We start from the raw sequence: 22,027 nt of genomic DNA, 5'->3' as shown, positions 1-22,027 counted from the left end.
TTCCAGGGAACTGAATTCATGGATAACTTAGCAAAGTGTCTTAGGTACTACATTGCTGATCGTTTAAACAGTGACCCCGGATGGAAAAACCTGACTGTAAGTGTCAGTTCATTTCTCGAGCTTCGTACTTAGAGAACTGTGAGGGAAAACCTATTTTGTTTGTTTTGTCATGTTCACTAATTCGGATGTTAGGTGCTGTTTCGGTTGCATTGTTCTACTGTTTCTCTAGTCAGGAATGAATCTTTTTCTCTTTACCTGCTTTGAATTCGTCACCCATCCAAGCATCGACTGCGTTAGATGTTGAACTGTTTTGTGAATCATGCCCTCAGATTATTATTTGTACAAATTGCTCTATTCTTCCCGAATGTAGGAATGATGTTCTGTATTCCTGTCAATGATTTTTTTTTCTCAAATTTGGTGTCGTGTTTTACCAAAAATGTTAACAGAAATATCATGTCTTAAAAGAAGTGGCTAGTGATGTAGTTGGTGCATTAGTTTTAACTTTCCAAAATTCTCTTGAACTGGAGAAGGTTCCACTCAATTAGAAAATAGTGAATACAACTCTTATTCAAAACATGAAGTCGCTAGAAACTATAGAGCATTCAGCTTTACATCTCTTACAAGAAATACGTTGAGCTGATTATTAAAGATGTCATAGCAGGGCACTTGGAGAAATACAAGGTAATTGAACGGAGTTGACAAGCTTTTACACAGGAGAATCATGTTTTACCAACTTATTGGAGTTCCTTGCAGAAGTGTATTTGCTGTGGTTAAAGGAGACCAATGGATGGACTGCATATAGATTTCCAGAAGTTGATAAAATATTACATTAGAGGTTGATCAAGTATCACATGAGAGGTTACTGCAGAAATTAGGAGCTCATGATACAAGGGCTAATGTCACGTGTAAAAGACTGGCTAGTTAACAGGATACAATAGACAAGGTGGGTCATTTTTTAGTTGGAAGGTTGTAATGAATAGTGTCCTCAAGGGATCTGTGCTGAGGTTTCAACTTTTTGCATTTTATTTAAATGAAGCGGATGAAGGGACCAAAGATAAGGTAGCTGAATTTGCTGAGGATATGAAGACAGATGGGAAAATAAGTTTTATTCTTTTGAGGGCATAGGAGCTAGAGATATTCATAGGTTAAGCGAGTGGGCAAAGATCTGGCAAGTGGAGTGATAGTGTGAAAAGTATGAAATTGTTTTAATTTAGGGAAGAGTAAAAAATTAACCTATGATTAAAATTGTGGAGATTACAGCCTAATGTATGAATTTTTGGTAGTTCTGGAACTATGGAATAATCTTCCCTACTCACCACCACCTAGAAGATCACCAAATCCTCGCAAGATACCTTCCCCATGCCCTGAAGAAATCCTTCCTGGAAGCTACTGTGGCTTTTAGCCAAATTGTAGAACTGTGGACATGAATTTCACTGTTTTGCAATTCCCAAGAGAAATGCAAGGAACAACACCAACAGGGCTAAATGGCCTTCATCAATTTGACCAAGGCTTTTGACTCAGTCATTTAGGGAAATGCTTCGGAACACCCCGTCAAAGGCCGAAAGTGCAGAGAAATTCATCAGTATCCTGTCTCCTCTGTGACGTGATGTTGGTGATGATCGTGACCAATGGGGAATAAAATGACAATCCTTTGAGTTAAGACAGGAGTCAACCTGGTGTATGTCATTGCTCCTGCCCTTTGTCCCACTATCATCACCACCATACTTGTTCTGATCAAGAACAGGCTTCCGGGTGGTGTGGATGTTGTTTATAGAATAGCTGGAGACTGTTGACTTCAGATGGTTGAAACCCATGAAGAAAATGACACCAACCTCACTCATTGGACTTGAGTATGTGGCCGACCATGTCAACCCTTCTACTGTTGGAAGAGGATCTTCAAATCTCGTTGAAGATGCAGAAGCATACCAAAGAACATCAAGAAGATTACCCTTGACTACCCAAGTTCCAGTCCATCCTCTGTTAAGATAAAAGAGAATCCTCTCAAACTTGGGACATTTCCCTGATCTGGGTAGCATCTTTCGTTTAAGACTGACCTCTGTGGAGATCCAGAACACATCTAATCTGAATGGCACCTTTAGGTATTTAAAGATGTGACATCCTTGCTGAAATCAAGATCCTTGTGTATAAGGCTGCCATCATGCCAAATCTTCTATATGGCTGGACTATAGGTAGAAGCCACCACAAAACCCTTGAGAAATATATTCACTGAGATGGATTCTCTGCATCATCTGGGAGGACAGACATCAAGGCCTTGATCATCTGAAACTAACTTTGCTTGGCTGACTATGATGCATGAGTTCTGACAATCAAAGCAAATCATCTTCATCCAGCTCAAGGAAGGTTTTCGAATGAGAGGAGGACAAAGAAAGCATTTTGATGGCTTCCCTCCTGAAATATGATATAGACGTCGTCATGTGGGAGATTTTCATTCTGGAGGGACCTCCGTACGAGTGGGCACAATACTTTGAGAATGCCCATTGCCTAGAGGACGTATGGAAAAGGACCCGGGGCAAGGAATGCCAGTGATTTCAAGGCTACAGATCAGTTCCACCATTTGGAAATGCCTGCCAAATGTGTGATCAGAGACGTAGTTTTGGAATTGGTTAAGCTACACAACGAATTTCCATGGTGGGCAATCATACTCATTAGCAGGTGATTGATGAGTGTGTGAATTGCAGAAGACTGGTACAGAGATTAATTAGGAAAGATATAATGTTATTGCTTTTTGCAAATAGAATTGAATGCACAAGCCATGGGGTGGGGGGGAGACAGGATAGGATCTGGTGTGGGCCATTCAACCAATTGAATCTGACCTGTCAGGCCATTCTACATCATGCTAATCATCTCCTCAATGTCACATTATTTCCAGATCCCTTAACATTAAAGTCACCTTTCAACTCCTGCCTTGAATCTGTTCACAGCTTTAACGGCCTTCTCAGGTACAGAATTACAAAGACTCGCCACCTCTGAGTGAAGAATTCCTCCTCACCTCAGTTTTAAGAAGCAGCGTAACTATATCAAACCTGTCATGGCTTTTTAAAAAAGAAATATTAGTGAGATTACTCGCTGATGAAGGGTCGAGGCCCGAAACATCAGCTTTTGTGCTCCCGAGATGCTGCTTGGCCTGCTGTGTTCACATAGCTTCACACTTGGTTATCTTAATGAGATTACTGTCATTTTTCATAACATTTGAGAGTTTCCTCAACCTCTCCTCTTGAAACAATCCCACTGTCCCAGGAATTAATCTGGTGAGCCATCATTGTACTTTCTCTCTGGCAAGTATAGCCCTCCTTGGATAAGAAGACCCAAAACTCGCCTCAATACTCCAGGAGATGTCCAACCAAAACACTATATAGCTGTAGCAAGACATCTTTATTTCCTTACTCAAATCCCCTATACTTCAGCCGTAAAAGGCACTGATGAGGTCACATGTGGAGTACTTTGCATAGATGTGGTCTCCTTATTTAAGGAAGGACATCAGTGCTTTAGAAGCAGTTCAGAATGCTGACTAGTCTGGTACCTTGAATTGGCAGGCTGACTTAGTAAAGATTGGACAGGCTAGGCTTCGTTCACTGACTGAAGTTTAGAAGGGCAAGAAGTGACTTGATTTGGGGCGGGGGGGGCCCTTGACAAGGTTGATGCGGAGTCGATGTCTTATCTTGTGGGAATTCTAGAATTGGGATCATTATTTTAAAATAACGTGGTAAAAAAAAAGTTATTGTGCTGCATGTTTTAGGTATCTGGTTTGGAGAGAACTTGATAAGTGTTGTTCTTGGAGTTGTAGCATGAAGCTGAATTGCTTTGACTAGGTGGGGGATGGTGGTGCACCTTGTGCCTCAGACTGGTTGGGGAAATCATAGTCGTACAGTATGGAAACAGACCCTTCAGTCCAACTCGTCCATGCTAACCACGTATCCCAAACTTCACTCATCACATTTGCCTATGTTTGGTTCATATCTCTCAAAACTGTTACTATTCATGTACCTGTCCAAATGTCTTTTAAATGTTTTAATCATATCCATCTCTACCACTTCCTTTGATAGGGTAGAGATGGTAAGATCCAGGGAAGAGTAGGAGTGGTCTAGCACTTGTATCCTAGGTACCTAAAGGCACAACCAGACACAATGGAATGTGAGGGGATGAGCAAGGGGCAAGAGTTGGAAGAGTACAGAAATCGGAGGACTGCAAGACTGTGGGTGGTGACAGCAGGGCAGGAATCCAAGATGGAAACTTAAAACAAAAGTGATTTTCTTTTAGTAAAGAGGAATATGGAATTAAACTAATGTAGCAATGAGAGTTGGATTTGATTTCCATTACTGACAACAGAATACATTTTCACTTAGTGTGCTTACGCAGAGTACAAACTTGAGATGGAGAGCAAGAGAAGGAACTGACTGTTATTCCCTAACTACTATGAGCATTAACCACTTAACACAAGATATCTATTCAGCTCAACAGAGGCCACATCTGTGACCCAGCACCTAATTACATTTTCAAAGCTGCTATCGTACAGGTTAAGAACCTAAAATACGAAAAGCTTTGGAGAGCAGATTGTTTGTGAGTTCAGCAAGTTAGCAATTATTCTGAGCAGAAGGAACTTGGAAACTAGCAGCTTAAATCGGTAACTAATATATCTGACTCCTGAAAATTTAATCAAGCATCGTATATAATTCTAGAAACATTGCAAGATTAATGAAGGCCACTTGACTTTCAAAACCTGGTCTGATGTAGAACCAAATTATAGGAATATAAAGGGTTTTTTAAAAAAAATCATTAAATTCCAAATAATTAATACATAACTTGGAGAAATAGTTTTGGTGTCTGTCGTCAATTTAATGTAGTTCCCTGGCTGACAGGAAAATTGATCTCCGATCAAATTTCTGATTCCAATCAAGCAACAAGTGGAATTACAAAAGGATGCAGCAGCAAGATGAGGAACTCTGTAATTTCTTTACCAATTACTTCACATCTATGACCCCAGTTATTGATCTTTCTGGTAATAGGAATAGGCACCTCCTGATCTACATAGCTGCCTCAATCTTACGCACTTTAATTAAACCTTCATTCAGCCTCTCTTGCTCCAAGGGAGAACAACAGCAGTATGTTCAATCTTTCTCTGATTAAAATTCTCTATCCCTGAAAATACCATTATAAATCTCCTTTTGTACTCTTGTCAAGTGAAATCACATCTTTCCTGTTATGCGGTGACCACATCACTAGAGTTCTGTACGTTCTAGCATAACTTCATGCTTTTGTACTCACTAGCCTCTGTAAATAAAGGAAGTTACAGGTAGCTCTGCTATAGTGTGTGTTTCGTTAATGCAAATTGGCTGTAACACGATCAATGTATAGTGGACCCTGTTTGGATAACACAAACTCTGAGGTACAGGTATAGCAGTTTTCTATAGCAATTTCCCTATAACACGATTTTCTATAGTGCAGTTCATGCAAGAATGCAACTACCACGTTATAGGAGACCTACCTATTGTCTATGCTTCCTGATCCCTTTGTCTAACTGTACGACTGCCTTCAGTGGTCTGAGTGCATATGCTCAAAAGCCTTTGTTTACTCTTCTCAAGATCACCGTTCTGTTGTGTGTTCCATTCTGTTAGTCCACCCGCCTCCAACTGCATTACTTTGCTTCATTTAATTCTCTGGATCAATTTCACTTTCAACTTGTCTGCTCCCTCTGCCCAGTCCACTTTTATTCAGCAACGGTCTGCATTTTTCTTCTTCATCAATTTGAATATTATCACCACATTAAGTATGTCCAAATTAGGAGCAGAGTGCATCAAAACTGTGCTCCATTTAATAAGATCATGATTGACCTTTTTATGCCACATTCCTGCCTGCCCTTGACAAAATTCTCCTGGTTTCGTTCATAGGAATCTATTTACCTCTGCCTTAAAACATTTTTCAGCTTCTGCCTCCAGTGTCTTTCCAGGAGCAGAGTTCCAAAGACTCATGGTCCTCAAATGAAAAAAATTCTCTTCTGTCTTTAGTGCTGCTAGTTTTCTGACTTGGGCAAATTTGGAAAGATAACAGTGTTACATGTTAGATAGGAAATTACAGGTAAAAATATTGGCATTTATTAAGTGGAAAACACTCTTTGGAGTGGTGATATTTATAATGTTCATATGGAATTAGTTTCAGTCACAATAACGTAATTAAAATTTGCCTTTTTTAAAAAAAATACTAGGTTATTTTGTCAGATGCAAGTGCTCCTGGTGAGGGTGAACACAAGATCATGGATTTTATAAGAAGACAACGAGGTATGTGTGCGATATTTGATTGGAAGATAGATTGGGCTGCTGAGGAGGTCATTTTTTAAAATGTTCATTTTTACTTTGCAGCTCAGCCACACCACGATCCAAACACACAGCATTGTTTATGTGGAGCTGATGGTGAGGAGTTATCTAATTGTCTTTGTGTGTGTGTGTGTGTTTCCTCCAGGTGCTCTGGCTTCTTGCCACAGTCCAAAGATGTGCAGGATAGGTGGATTGGCCATGCTAAATTGCCCATAGTATCCAGGGATGTTTAGCTTAGCTGGGTTAGACCAGGGGAATGGATCTGGGTGGATGATCTTCGGAGGGGTGGTGTGGGCTTGTTGGGCCGAATGCCCTGCTTCCACACTGTCGAGATTCTATGAGTTGTGTAGCTCTTAGGAAAATTAGCTTTCAGTATCTTGTAACCTGTTAAGGATTGCTTTTGTTTCAGAATCTATACTGCAATAATGTAGATTATATAAATGCCTATTTTTCTGCTACTAAACCTGTTTCTTTTCCACCAGCTGATCTTATCATGTTGGGATTGGCAACTCATGAACCAAACTTCACTATAATCAGGGAAGAGTTCAAACCCAACCAGCCTAAGCCATGTGCTCTTTGTAATCAAGTTGGCCATGAAATCAAAGAATGCCAGGGTTTGCCGAAAGAAAAGCAAGGAGAGGTACTGTAATTAAAGCCTGTAAAATATTGCTGTTAACTACTTTCACGAATATTAATATCTGCAGAAAATAAAATGTGGAATTTCTTTCATTGGTCAAACGGGAAAGGATTTCACTTGTATATTACTTTACAGGACAAGAGCAGCTTGGTTCTTTTATCCCTTAGATATTGAAATGTTGAGCAATAAAAACATTTATACAGAGAGTTTTTTATTCATATGTACAAATCGATTAGCAGCAGTGTCTCAGTTGATTTCAGCCACAAGTTTCCTACATTCAACTTGACACTCATTTTTAAGACATTTCACCCTCAGTTCATGGATGTGGACAACACAAATAAAAGTTTGGCTTTAATGTGCAAGGGCAAAATTACGTGTTTCATATACTCTGCATGATTTCACTTCTTAATTTTCCTTGCACCTCTTCCCCAAAAAACCCTCTTTATACCTGAGAAAGGCTTGATAAGCAAAGGTTTTTCAGCTTATTAGTGCTATTAAACCTGAATCCCTGCAGCCTATTATCAGCAGCAACCCATATTTTGAAGCACATCACTTCAACCTTATTCATTGCAGCATTGCCAGATTTAACTGCTTAAATCGCTGATGCTTTCTGACTATCATTTCACACTAATGACATTTCCGTTTACTCCTACAGAGAATGCTGACTCAACACTGATACTTTTATTTGTAAATTGAATGCTTGCTTTAAAAAAAAAGTTTGGAGTGCATTGCACATTACTATTACTTCCTTAAGAGTGGTTTTCCTTAAATGCCACTCTTAAGACGGCGATGCTGGTTTCAGAATTTACGTTTGCTACTCCTCTGCCAATGAGAATGAGATAGCTGTACTACAGCCTGGAAGTTAAACTTTACGTGCCACACAGTGCAGCTTTCCAAAAGATTCATTTTATTATAGTGATGTTGCCCTGTTACCATTACTCCAAAAGTAGCGATTCTTTGACATATGGTTTACATTGTTAATTTTGTGTGACAAGCGGCACAAAAGATATAAAACACCAACCACATAGCCACTTGGTAGTTCAGAACTTGAGTATTACTGAAAAAAGGTGCATTTTGTCAAAGAGAGTAGGAACTGCAGATGCTGGAGTCTGCGATAACAAGATGTAGAGCTGGATGAACACAGCAGGCCAGGCAGCATCAGAAGGGTCCAGACCCAAAACATCATCTTTCCTGCTCCTCTGGTGCTGCCTGGCCTGCTGTGTTCATCCAGGTCTCCACTGTGTTATCTGCATTTTGTCAAAGCTTTTTGACTTGCACTCATCTACAAATTGCAAGAATACCAGATCAAGGAGAAAACCACTGTTTATACCGATGATGAGAGCGACGTGCCAATTGGTTGCTAAGTGAACAGTGCCATGGCAACAGCTATACCAATTAGGATCCACTTTCTATCCATTTAGCACTATCCTCTCATATATTGTATAAACTTTGGTTTCCAGTTGAATTGGTCATCTTCTGAATTGTCCTGATGAGTCCAATTTAAAACCTTTGACAATGTGCTGTCTGTTTTCAGCAATATAGCAACATAGAAGTGCCCTCAAATAAACTTGCAATGCTTACTGTGTTCATAAGAAGAGATGAGGACAGATGTCCAAAAACTTATTCAATGTGGTAGGCTTTAAGAAAAGTTTTAAGTGAGTTCCAGATGTTCAGAAGGATGTTCCAAGAGCTTGGTACTGCGCAGCTGAAAACAACATCAAGTGATGGAGATAAGAAAAGTCACGGTGTGATAACCTGTACAGGCTGTACTGGGTTGTGAACAAGTTCTGTTTTTGAGTCCATATGGAAGTCTGAACACAATGCAGGACAGTCTAAAGTAGCTGTTTGTATATACAGGAAATGTTCGTACGTGAGATCTTTAAAATTAAATTTCAGTATAGGATTGCGTTCATTAGCCGGATGTTCATATACTGGGGACCGCCATAGTTTGCTGCTATACAGTGAAGATATTTCCTTGGGCATACATATATTAATAACCATAAGTGTGGTCTTAGTTTTAGTAAAAAGGTTGCTGAGATAAGATTAGTGGGTTTTTCACTGTCAAAATTATTATTTTGTCTTTCTGCCTTTAGTTTGACCAATTAGGAAGTAATCCTCCAATTGGCTCAGAAGTGGAATTCATATTTATTCGACTTGCTGTCTTGCGCGAGGTGGGTTGATCTCAAAATATTAAGACTCTTAAAATGTTTGTTTGGCATATAACATAAATCATAGTTTTTGTTTTAAATCGTTTTATCTAGTACTTGGAAAGAGAATTAACTATGGCAAGCCTCCCCTTCAAGTTCGATTTTGAGAGGAGCATTGATGATTGGGTGTTTATGTGTTTTTTTGTGGGAAATGATTTCTTGCCTCATCTACCATCGCTGGAAATTAGGTATGCTAATTCAATTAATTATTTCAATATTGTTTGACTTTTCTCTGTATTCTTGGAATACTTGAAGGTATATTGTCAGGATCGTTTGTACTTTTCTGGAAGCCTCAGTTTTTCACTTTAACTTTTATGAGTTTTCAGTTTCATTGTTTCATTTTTAGGTAAGTAAATAATTGTAGCTATCCTGATCTTGCTAAATTAAAATGGTGTTATTCAGTAAGTTCTGATAAATTCTGGAAAGTTTGCTGAAAAGAGTTACAGAGCAGATTGTTGGATTTGTTTGATGTTTTGATGAAAAGCAGTTGAAATTTACAAGAGATAGTAGGAACTGCCGATGCTCGAGAATCTGAGATAACAAGGTGTAGAACTGGATGCACGTGGGCCGAGGAGCAGGAAAGCTGACGTTTCGGGCCTGGACCCTTCTTCAGAAATGACGAAGGGTCCAAACCCGAAACGTCAGCTTTCCTGTTCCACCAATGCTACCTGGCCTGCTGTGTTCATCAAGAAGGGTCCAGACCTGAAACATCAGCTTTCCTGCTCCTCTGATGCTGCCTGGCCTGCTGTGTTCATCCAGCCCCACACCTTGTTATCTGAAATATACAAGAGTTCTTATTATTCTAAGGAGGAAACAAAGTCAATATTGGCTCATTTCCTGCGAGGGCCGCATTTTGCTGGAAGCTGGACATTTTCAAGTAATAGGCGCATAGGCTAGCAGTGCAATTGCACTACCTTGTGATAATTAGATCTGAGGTGACTTTAGTAAGTTCTCACAAATAATTTAATTTAATTACCCTGAAATTTCAAGATTCTAAGTGGCAAACTTTGTTCGGAAATGTATTAATAATTAATGCTTGTACACGTGTGAAATAGCATTTTACTGGACTGAAACTGCTGTTATAATCTATAAGTAGTGTTTAGATTTGTTAAGACGTGAGACGTGGAGAAAAAAATTCCAGTCCCTGATAGTTATGAATTACTTGCATGGTAGAATCTGTAAAGCCCAGGGATTTGTGTGGGCTTCATCATTTGTTGGGCTACTGAGCACATCAATGAGAAACAGCAGTAATTGGCAGGAAGGAGGCTGAAGGCCAAAGGGAGTCACTCTAAACTGCAGTAATTTTTGAAGTCTGTTAGCTCTGCCTTCCCTTTTGCTTTTGAGTTTCAGGAGCTTGTAATGAAACTTGTGTGGAGGCTCTTAGTTATGTCACGAACCTGATTTGTATACACTTAATAACAAAAGAGTTCTTTCTGTTAATGACATGAAGTCTGTCCCCCTCATGATATGGAGCTGTAAAAATGACCACAGCAGCATACCCACTGGGTTTGGAATGCATTCACTGACTTATTTTGAACTCAGCTGCAGTCAATCATTAAAGAGTAGGAATTGTGCAGAGCAATGAATAATACTTCCAAAAACTTTGAGAAAAACTCTCTTGTGCAATGAGAGTAAATTTTAAGATGTTTCAAATTTGTTTTTACAGTAGTTGTTGCTTATTGATATAGGATGAATCACAGCAAGTTTTTTAATAATTATGCAACTAAGTGTTTGAGAGAGATGACCATTTGTCATACTGATTCTGCATACATTGTGCAGTATTTTGTAGGCTGCATTGTCTTACTGAAAGTGTAACTGTTGTGTATTGCAAGAACTCATAAAATACTGTAGTTCCATATGAACTGAACTGATGACAAAAAATTTTGACTTTAACATTTCATTCTTGGGCACTATGTCTCTTTCTCAGGGAGGGTGCAATTGATCGACTCGTTGGCATTTACAAGAACGTAGTACACAAGACAGGGGTAAGTGACGTGAATAGCCTTGCCAACCTATGTATTTAATGGCAAAAGAAATATGATAAACTGCAAAGCTTTTATTTCCTTTAGGGTTATCTTACCGAGAATGGTTTTGTCAACTTAGAACGAGTGCAGATGATAATGGTCGCAGTTGGAGAAGCTGAAGATAACATCTTTAAGAAGAGAAGAGATGATGATGTAAGCTGTCTCTGGTTTTGCAGCCTAAAGTATGTGTTATTTAATACTGTGTTATTAGTAAAAGATAAAGTTATTTATATTCTTATTAAATACTCCAGGTAAGTTATTTTACCGTAAAATTGTCAAGTAAACATCCATTTTCCATTCAAAACTAAAAGCACACTTTAAACTTGTTGAAGGCCATATGAAACAGCCAAATTGTTTAATGCTGGCGAGGTAAATTTTGCTTTTACGCTACAAGTTTGCTGTCTATCTAGTTTCACGTTGTTAAAATTGTGGAGTGTGAAAGGTTGTCAAGGCTGAACTAACTTCACAGTTTAGTTGAGACTGCTATTTCAAGGGAGTCTTACTCCTCTCTGCTCTCCACCTGAATTCAGGCTTGTATTTGTGTTTTAATTACAGTGTGGAGTCAAACTACAGGAAATGTTCCACACTATAGTTATAGTGAGTGAGCCCTTATGGAATAGTACTCCATGAAGCTACAGTAAATAGCTGCTTTTAAATGATCTTTTAAACATGCAAGTAAGACGATTGGCATCTACTTCTTTCACAGGTGTCATTTAGAAAAAGGCAAAAGGAAAAAAACAAAAGGATGAAAGTAAGTCATTCCCTAATTCTGTTATAGAGATGAATCTTAACAGTTGTAGGAGTGTCCAGTATTTTGTTCATTTAATGTGAGGACAAACTTTCATTCAAATCTTTCTATCTGGAGGTGAATTGATTTTTGTTTATTTATCAGAGCAAAAATTCATCACCTTGCTTCTGTACCATACGATTGAATTGGTAGAATTTTTTTCAGCAGATATTTACATTCATATAAGAGGAAAAGTGAGAGTGATACTCAACATTGCCAAACTTGCACTTGCTAGTAGAATGCCATTGTCCTTTTCTGCCTTTTTGTAAGGTTGATGCAAGGCAATTCTCAGATTTTTATTGAATGTCTGTGTTTGAATTGGTCTGCAAAAGAAAATGCAGTTAGGAGGTCAGGATCCATATCTGTAATTTGGATATTATCGTGCATCGTTTCTGCTTTTACTTTTGAGAAGTTTGATACTTTATTTGTTTCAGTTTTTTAAAAGATAATGTACAGTTCAAGAGAAATGTTGGGACTTGTGTAAAAATGGCAGTGTTTTCATTTCCGAGGTGTAATTTGAAAGTGATGCTGCAATTGACTGGCTGTGAGGCCCCAAGTTTCCATTGTTTCATAAATTGTTTCTGCAAATGCCTTCAAAAGTCATTTCTGTGGAAATTTCACTTAATTTATTTGGTCTACTTTCCCATATAAAATAAACTAAACATCAATTAACCTAAGAAATATCCCCTGTCCCCCAGCATGACTAATTTTAAATTGAAAATCACGGGAAAACAACAGTTGGCTCGTTCGCTGGGTGTTTTTTTTTCAGAAGAGAAAGGAGAGTAACAGGTAGGAGCCAGTCAACAGATGAACTGGCACTTTCACTAGTTATTCGCCTGGTAGGCACAGGATCACAAGCTGTACTTTATAATATGCTAGTTTCAAACTGAAATGATTTGTACCATAGTAATATGAAAGGCAAAATTAACGTGTTGGAAAAAATCAGAACATGAGCTCTGTAAAAGAACTAAGTTCAGTTTGCAGAGATACATTTTTAAAATTTGTTAATTTTTATTGAAGTAACAAAGTATATAGATTTGCTCTGTTAATCCAGAATATCTAGAAACACAAATTTTGATTTAATTTTATTTGGGTTAAATCTGAAAATGGAGGCCTGGGGGCAAAATTTGCCTCTGAAACATTGATTATTCTGTGTTAGTCCGATCTGTCTGCCCATTACAAACACAGGAAGTGGGAGTAGACCATGCCATCCCTCTGAAGCCTTGTGTCACACTCAACTCGATTTTCCTCAATACCACTTTTCTATCTGCTCCCCATATCCCTGAATTCCCTTAAAGATCATTTAAATTTAAGTTTGTCTTGAATATGTTGAACAATAGAGAATTCAGTCATGATGTTCAGGGAAAGAATCTCAACCTTCTGTTTGGAACAGTTTATTTCAATCTAAGTCCTAAAATGGTTTTACTGCCATGGTCTACTTTCCCAAGCCAGCAGAAATAGTGCCCCAGTTCTTACCTTGTCAATCCCCTTCAGAAATATAAATGGCTCAAATAGTTAACCCTTCAGTTTTCTGTACTACCATATACCACCTTGTTGTTCATTTGCTTAACCTGTTTGGTTTGCCTTTACAGGTTCTGTCATTCTCATGGCTTGCATTTTCAGCTACTTTGTATTGTCAAAAAATTTGCATAAATTATTCTTGTTCTATTAATGCTGAAGCCCCAGTACTAATCTTTCTGGAGACTACTGTTCATAGCCAAGTTGGAAATGTCTATTCATCTTTACTCTCTGCTTCCTTTCTGTTCGCAGTTCCCCTTTCCATGCTGATTATTATCTCAGCTGAGGAGCCACTATCTTTATTATTCATGTTTTGTGAGAAACCTTTTGAAATACCTTTTGGAAGTCGAGGTGTATTGCATTTACTGACTCCCCTTTATTTACTTTTTATTGGTTAAAACACTATTTCCCTTTTTGATTATACTGTTTTGCTTCAGCGCATGATTAAGCATTCTTTAATAATATTCTCCGGATAAGCCAAGTCAGGCTAAATGTCCTGGAGTTCCCCTTTTCTTTCTCGTCTCCACGCCAAACACCCCCCCCCCCCCAAAAAAAAACATGAACGCCTTCTTAAATGGTGGTATTACATATGCTAATTTACAATCTGTTGGAGCCATAATTAAATCCAGGCAGTTTTGGAAAATCCTAATTGTGCATCCACTGTCCCTGCAACTACTTCGAACCACTGTATATACAGCATTAGTTCACAGAGAGTTGATAGTTTTTAATCCCTTAAGTTTCTTCTTACTTTTTCTCGTTCTTATTTGTTCCTTAATTCCTGTCTTTTCCTCCTTTGCAGTTTGTATTCTCAGCTGTGAAGGCAGCCCCAAATTTGTTCAACTTCTCATTCATTTCCTTGGTTCCTGTAATAATGTCTCTATTGGACCAATGCTTACTTATACTATTCCCATCCTTTTCTCATACTTTGTGATGAAATGTATATTATGCAAGTTGCCTTTTAAAATAGAAGCAGATGGCTGAGGTTCATTTCTGTGTTTTTTTTAAACTTGCCAGAAAGTATTCTGGATGAGTAGTTTACATGTACCAATATCAAGAAAGCATGTGACTACAGTCAAATGCCTGAGTGAACCCCTTTTGCTGTTTATAGACGGAATGCTTCTATTGTAGCATCTACAACAGACTGGAATACTTTTACTTTATATTTATCTTCAGAACAGAAGTTTCAGGATCTCTGTTCAGGAGAACCAAGATTATGTTTCAAAAAGGAGAAAGGTCTCTTCTCACAAGAGAAATTGTTTGCCTAGATGAACCAATTGCCTAAACCAAAGTATAGTGAGTTTGTGCAGCTTCTGAGCTGGGAGATTTTGCATAGAAGTCTTTAAGTTGTTAGAATTGATGAAGTTTAGACCATCGGAATTGAGAGGGGTTCATGACAGTGGACTGAGAATCTTAAATTTGTCTGTACAGTTCAAGGAAAAGAAACTGGGAGTGGTCAGTTTTTCCTTAGTATAAATTTCAGATAGAAGTGAAGTTTCTCTGGAAAGGAGTATCTGTGAAAAGATGGTATTGGAGAACGCATTGAAACTTTGTATGTTGCAGCATCTTTCCAACAGTCTTAAATTACATAATTTTTTTCTTTTGTGTGATAAACGTTCTTCCTGTGGTTTAAGAATATCTAGTCCTGTGAATGTGTTTCGGTGGCTGTCTACCATGGTAACCAACTGCAACAATTAAGCATATGATCTGTGAACCAAGTTTCATTTTGGGATTCTGTTCCTTCATGGCCATTGGGACTCATTTCCTAACAGCACTATGGGCATAAGTACAGCCCACAGAGTGCAGCAGTTCGAGAAGACTGTTCACCATCACCTTCTGGAGGGTATTTAAGGAGTGGGTATTAAATCCTAGCCTACTCAGCAACACCCACACCCTATGACCAATTAAAATAGAAACGTTCCTTCAATTCTTTCTTTTCTTAAATAACTTTGGTGCTGTTTGTTAAACTATCCTAATGCTTATACTTGGGACAATTTTTTGACAATTTAAGCCTATCTTGAAAATGTAATGCTATTTTTAAATTTCCTTGGAAGCCCCAATTTGGATATATCATTCTGAGTTTGTTACTTTTAATGGCATGTATATTTGTTAAATGTTTCAGGTTATTTCTTTAAGTATCACCCACTTTTTTTTTATTGACGTACTTTCTACTTTAATTGCCCAGTTAATGTTAGCCAGTTCTCCGTTTACATCAATTGTAGTTGGCTGTGTTAAAATTTTGGAGTCTTTTGGGGTTGGAGCCTGTTGCTTTCAAACTTAACATGGATTTGAATTATACTAAATTGGGGTTTATAATTAGACCTGCCTTGTTGCAGAGCAGCAAATCTAAAATCATTTAATTCCTAGTTAGTTTCTCAATATGTACCAGGAAACTGTTGTGAAGGTTTGATTTGTCCATTGTTTATATAAATCAAAGTCCCACACAATTGTCCATAGCAAGCTTACCTGATTTTTGTTTCAAATAAAACTTTTACATTTTGCGTCAGTTTTTTCTCTTGATTTGTCATGGAAGTAGTTTGTTATTTTTCCTTCTGTTGTATCCTATTGAAGTATCTTGAGACACTTCTTGATTTGTAGTTTGTTGCATAAATTAGAGTCTTTTCACTTTTTAACCATTGCAACTCTGCCATTTTTGTTCTTTCATTAGACAGAAGCAGCATCTTTTGTTCTTGGTGGACAGCTTGCCCCACAGCCTGTAGGTCAACGGAATGATGGAGGCAAACCACAGCCCCTGCAGAATGCAAGGCAAACAGCTTATGAAATGAGAGTACAAAATAAGGTGAGACAGTCGTAGATTTTAGGTGCCAAAAGATGTGATTATGACCAGATATAAATATATGTCTCTTTATTAACTAATGATAGAACTGTTGAATCAAAAGATCACATTTATAATCATGTTCTAAGATGCTGCAGTTCTTCTATGGTTTACAAAGCTGCCTCAAGTTTAAGTATGATGTTGTGAAAATGTTTTTGCTTTTGTTCCTAAAAAGCAGTGCTATATTTTATAAGCGAATGTACCCCCATGACCAGCATTTAGATTTTAATTATAAAAGTTCCTTTACAAGCTTCTGGGAGCATCCTAGAATAGGCTATTATTGTTTGCTGATCTCAAATTTTAAGCGTGTCTGCCATTTTTGAAAATTGTTCCATATTGCCCTTTATACAGCATTCTCATTGAAGGCCACTTCCTCTAGCTGCACGCTATTTCCATACATTTATTTCATTCCGTAGCTTGTAAGAAAGCTTTACAGGGCTTTTTGAAGGCTGTCAGGCAAGGTTATTCTAAACCTGGGGAGAGGAATCCGAACAGAGTATGAATCCTTGACTCATAATTTTTCTATTTAATAATTTTGTTAGTTTAAACCGCTGGCTTTACAGCAACAAATTCCTTTTCATTTTTATCTCTCACCAAGTAACATGCCTGGCTATGAGAGGTTCTGATTATTTCCCTCTGGTATATCTTTTACTTTGACCATATCACAGAAATTTTCTGGCATTTCTCCCCACGTGAAATTTCAAGAAGACTGTTTATCAGTTGCAGACCCATCAGTGGGCTAATGAGACCTATCTGGTTGGTTGGTTCTGCCGTAGTTGAAGATGTATCTACTCCTGTGGGTAATTAGATCTATTCTTATCCTTTTCTCGTTCATGCTGGCTTTTTGCTCAGTCTCAAAGATGTTTCTGACTCTCCTGATATAAATGTTTCTGGAATCATGTTGTATGGTATACACCGTTCCCACTGGTGACAATTGATTTAGCACACGAATGGATCTTATTCAGGGTGTCTTTAAAAAGTTTTCAGAGAGTCCCTCTGTTTCATTTACGAATGTTCAATTTGAACAACCCAATTTTGGCAATTAATGTGACCCACTCAGTGCAGAAGGATGCCCTTGATGCTGATGTAAGCTATTTCCGAGAGTACGGTGTTTGTGAATTAGTCTTATTAGTAGATCTTGAGGATGTGGCAGAGGCAGTGGTAATGGAAACAATGTAGGGGATGTAAATGACAATACCACAGAACCAATGACTCTGCAATATAGAACATAATGATAAAGGCTGTGACTTTTGTATACTGAATTTGTTCTATGCACTGAAACTACACGATTTGTTGAGTCTTCTGGATGCATTGTTTGCTTTTGAAGATCTGTTGTCTGCTATCTGCTCTTTGTGACCTCAAATGAGGTAACTCCCTAAAGTGGAAAATTGCTCATGACATCCAGGTCAAATTCCCTCAATGTCAATGCTTGATGGTCTGTACTCTTCTTGTGATGCAGCCTGATGCAAGACTTCTGGTTTCTTCAATTTGACAACTGATTTTTAGTCTTAAAAAAAAGTAGTGCTATCTCAGAAAAAAGTGTAGTTGTACATTGTCGGTCTGATTATGCTCCCCTGGCCCACAAACTTCAGTTAGAGAAGTTCATTGATGTTTCGTTTTGTGTCTTTGTGAGAGTTTGAAGATTTGCAAGTAACTTCTGATTATTTACGTAGGCCAACTACCTTGGCTGCTGTTAATTTGTATGTTGTTCTGTCATTTGGTATTTAAAACAGTTTTGTGATTTGCAAATGTATTAACTTCAACTTCGCCTTTCAAGTCTATTCATATTCTAGTTGTGGTTATTTGTGCACAGAATAACCACAGATATTACTCTAGTGTCTGAATTTCTAGCAATAAGTATACCTGTGTTATTTTGTTACAAAACCTGGCTCCGTTTACACTGATACACCTTTACAGATACTGGTGCCACACCATTTATGAATCCAGATTTGGAGTTCAAAAATGTTGCCTTGAGCATCTTGCATTTGACACTTGATTTGGAGTTGAGCATAGATTTCAGAACTGTTAAAACATGCATGTTGGAATCCTTCAGTTTTCTGATTAAAACCTATTTGATCATTTAAATGTCAAATCTGAAATTTCTTTTGTTTGATGTTTAAAAGTTACTTCTGGCAGAAAGACAGAATACGTCTTTCCCCTAAAGGTACATTGCATACTTTGAGCTAATGCATCACAGGATTATTTAAGACCATAAGACATAGGAGTGGAAGTGAGGTCATTCGGCCCATCGAGTCCACTCTGCCATTTAATCATTGGCTGATGGGCATTTCAACTCCACTTCCCTGCACTCTCCCCGTAGCCCTTGATTCCTTGTGAGATCAAGAATTTATCAGTCTCCGCCTTGAAGACATTAAATGTCCCGGCCTCCACTGCACTCTGTTATAATGAATTCCACGGGCCCACTACTCTCTGGCTGAAGAAATGTCTCCTCATTTCTGTTTTAAATTGACCCCCTCTAATTCTAAGGCTGTGCCCACGTGTCCTAGTCTCCCTGCCTAACGGAAACAACTTCCCAGCGTCTAGCCTTTCTAAGCCATACATTATCTTGTAAGTTTCTATTAGCTCTCCCCTCAACCTTCGAAACTCTAATGAATACAATCCCAGGGTCCTCAGCTGTTCATCGTATGTTAAACCTACCATTCCAGGGATCATCCGTGTGAATCTCCGCTGGACATGCTCCAGTGCCAGTATGTCCTTCCTGAGATGTGGTTCCCAAAATTGGACACAGTATTCTAAATGGGGCCTAACTAGAGCTTGATAAAGTCTCAGAATTTAGAAAAAATCAGATTTTGGAAAAAGTAAACTGCTATGGATGAAGAGTTTGTATTTGAAGGAATTTGAAAGGCTAGGCGGAAGGGATGATTCTGTATCAAGTATTCCTTCCTTCCCACTCACTTTCTCATTCAACACCTCTCCTTCACCAAACCTCCCTGCACCAAAAAAAAACTGCTTGGAAAACACCTGATCAAAAGACATCATGTAGACTTGTAATTTGTGACTGTCGCTTCTTTAAACTGCTTCATTTATATTAACAAAAGCCTTGATGTCAGGAAAAGAGCATGAATGTACATTGAATGTGTTTTTTTTAAAACGGGATAATGAAATTGAATGGAGGTATTCTGTCAACATGGAAATTTGATAAGTGGCGGTGTTGAAATTGCTGTGAATTCAGAGTTTATTATACTGTCTTTTCACTGTGTAAAAAACTAACTATAAATGTCTGGAAATGTTATAATTAGTTGTGACACCTGCCTCTGGCATGGTAATATTGATGTCTTTAATGTGATTTTGGCTTAACTGATGTGGATAGATCATCTTTGCAAAGCATGACATGTTTTCCGGTGTAAAAAACTTGAGCAATTTGGCATACCTGACTAGACAGGAGAAGGAATTGTGAGCATTTGACCTAGCCTGTATATATCCCTGTCAGCCAGCTGGGGATAATGTCGTTGATCACACTAAAATTTGTAGTTTGCAAATTCAGAAACTTGTTTGCTTAGTGAATTGTAGCTATGAGAAATTGACATTTCCTAGAAAAGCCAGGGGAAATGCTTTAAGTGTGAGATGATTTAATACTTTTCAATTAGATTCCAAAGTAGATAGTAGACTTTGAAATTCCCTACCTAAACCACTCTCCCTCTGTATCTCATTTTTGCTTTTTAAGAAAGTCCAGAGAACATCTTTCTCTTCAAGATTTTGTTTGTCTGCTATAATATCAACTGTCATATAGGTAGTCTTGTTGAACAGACAAACTTAGGAGTTCAGGTACATAGTTGTTTAAAATTTGCATTACAGGTAGATAGGGTGGTTAAGGCATTTAGTACGCTTGCCTACATTGCTCAAACAATTTTGTATGGAGTTGGGATGTCATGTTGAGGTTGTGCAGGATGTTGATGAGGCCACTTTTGAAGAAGTGTACACTGATCCTTTCCAAATGAGAAATTAAATTGGAGACGGTTCAAGAAAGAATTACCAGTATGTTGCTGGGACTGGAAAGTTTGAGTTATAAGTAGAGGCTGGAAGGCTGAGACTTTTCTCACTGGAGTGTAGGAGATTGAGGGTGACCTTTACAGAGGCTTTTTAAATCATGAGTGGCATAGATAAGGTGAATAGCCAAGATATTTTCCTTAAGACTGGCAGTTCAAATCTCTGGGCATATTTTTAAGGTAAGAGGAAAAAGATTTCATGGGGCAGCTTTTTCACACAGAGAAATGTGGAATATGTGGAATGAATTGCCAGAAGAAATGGTAGATGCCCGTACAAGATTTAAAAGACGTTTGGACAGATATATGAATAGGTATGGCTTAGAGGGATATGGGCCAAACACAGGCAAGTGGGACTAGTTCAGTTTGGGAAACTTGGTTGGCATGGATGCATTAGAACGAAGAGTCTACTTCTGTACTGAATGACGCAATGCCTCTATGAATACCTTGGGATTTTGCATTACTTGAAAAGCACTGTATAAATAGAAGTTGGCGTTGTACTAGGTACATCTGAATGTGTGGAGAAAATAAGTCAGTAGTAAAGCCATAATGGAAAATTGAGTTCTTGTGTATAAGCAGCAAAAAATTGACAATGCAAAGAAGTCAGGGTGAAATAATTTTTAAACTATTGAGTACCATGCTGTTGACTAATATGTTCCAGTTTATAAAAGACTGGTCAAAGAATGTTATAACTGTGTTAGCTTGACATCCTTGATGAGAAAGACTGTTGAATGTAACTGAGATAGGCTATCATAGCTTTCTGAGAAATGAATAGTACGTAAATTTTTGTTTCCAGAAGAATTCCGGTCATTTGTAGACTAGTAGATGCTGTCTATCAGAAACACTTCGTATGGTCCTCAAAAGACTAATAACTTATTACATTTGATTTGTTTTTCATTTGACCCCTGGCTTTTTAAAACATTAATGCTTCAGTCTAGTGGAAACGTGTTGCATTTGTATGTACTATAAACAAGTCTGAGGTTGCCATGGACCCCAAGATAATGAGATTTGAGGTTGAAGAAGAATATGTTGTAATAATTGTTGCACTAATTTTTAGATCACAATGAAGCTTGTTATAAGTTTTCAGGCCCATTTCCTGATTAGCCCTTAAGTCTGTACCATTGTGGTCCTGTGTTTGCATCTATCCTTATCAATGATTGAAGCATTTAAAAAGAAAATATCATATCATTTTTGATCATACATTAAATAAACAGAAGAGGACTTCAACAAAATAGCAGAGGTAAAAATGTTGTGGTGCATATAATAGATCAAGCAAACTTGATGAACCAAGTGTCCTTTTTTAACTCCCACCTTAGTGATTGTATTGCTTTTCTTCCTGAAATCAGTCTAAACTTCTTCCAGAGGAGATGCATAATTGGAGACTTGCCTTGATTGTAGATTTTTATGTATAACGTCTGTGGTAGGATATCATACAGGTACCTGATTTAAGGGACACAAAGCTACAGAATAAATTTTGTGTTCTCACCCTCTCCAGTTGGAGTTTAGGTGCTGTAATTTAAGTTTTGGGCTTTACACTGGAAAATGGAAGTTGACCACAGTTATCTAGCTTAAAAAGTAAATCCTGTTTCAAATTCACAGTCAAGTGGCATTGTGCGGTGTATGTTTTCACTGCTTGTTACTTTGAAAGCAATGAATTTGCTTGACAGAATGGGTTTCTATCAGGAGTC

General features: G+C 38.0%; 1 protein-coding gene across 1 annotated transcript in view; it reads left to right on the top strand.

Annotated features, from left to right (window-relative positions):
- Positions 1 to 22,027, top strand: part of xrn2 (5'-3' exoribonuclease 2) — a 96,075-nt gene that overhangs the window by 15,535 nt on the left and 58,513 nt on the right. The window contains exons 6-15 of the mRNA XM_059648347.1: positions 7 to 96; positions 6,221 to 6,293; positions 6,375 to 6,425; positions 6,812 to 6,969; positions 9,060 to 9,137; positions 9,228 to 9,361; positions 11,101 to 11,158; positions 11,243 to 11,350; positions 11,904 to 11,948; positions 16,168 to 16,299. Of these exons, the coding sequence (XP_059504330.1) occupies positions 7 to 96; positions 6,221 to 6,293; positions 6,375 to 6,425; positions 6,812 to 6,969; positions 9,060 to 9,137; positions 9,228 to 9,361; positions 11,101 to 11,158; positions 11,243 to 11,350; positions 11,904 to 11,948; positions 16,168 to 16,299 (927 nt within the window). The remainder of the gene's footprint in view (positions 1 to 6; positions 97 to 6,220; positions 6,294 to 6,374; positions 6,426 to 6,811; positions 6,970 to 9,059; positions 9,138 to 9,227; positions 9,362 to 11,100; positions 11,159 to 11,242; positions 11,351 to 11,903; positions 11,949 to 16,167; positions 16,300 to 22,027) is intronic.

Source organism: Stegostoma tigrinum, chromosome 9 (assembly GCF_030684315.1).
Source record: "Stegostoma tigrinum isolate sSteTig4 chromosome 9, sSteTig4.hap1, whole genome shotgun sequence".
NCBI classification, from domain to species: domain Eukaryota; kingdom Metazoa; phylum Chordata; class Chondrichthyes; order Orectolobiformes; family Stegostomatidae; genus Stegostoma; species Stegostoma tigrinum.
The sequence above is the reverse complement of the archived record's forward strand: the minus strand, read 5'-3'. Positions and strand labels throughout refer to the sequence as shown.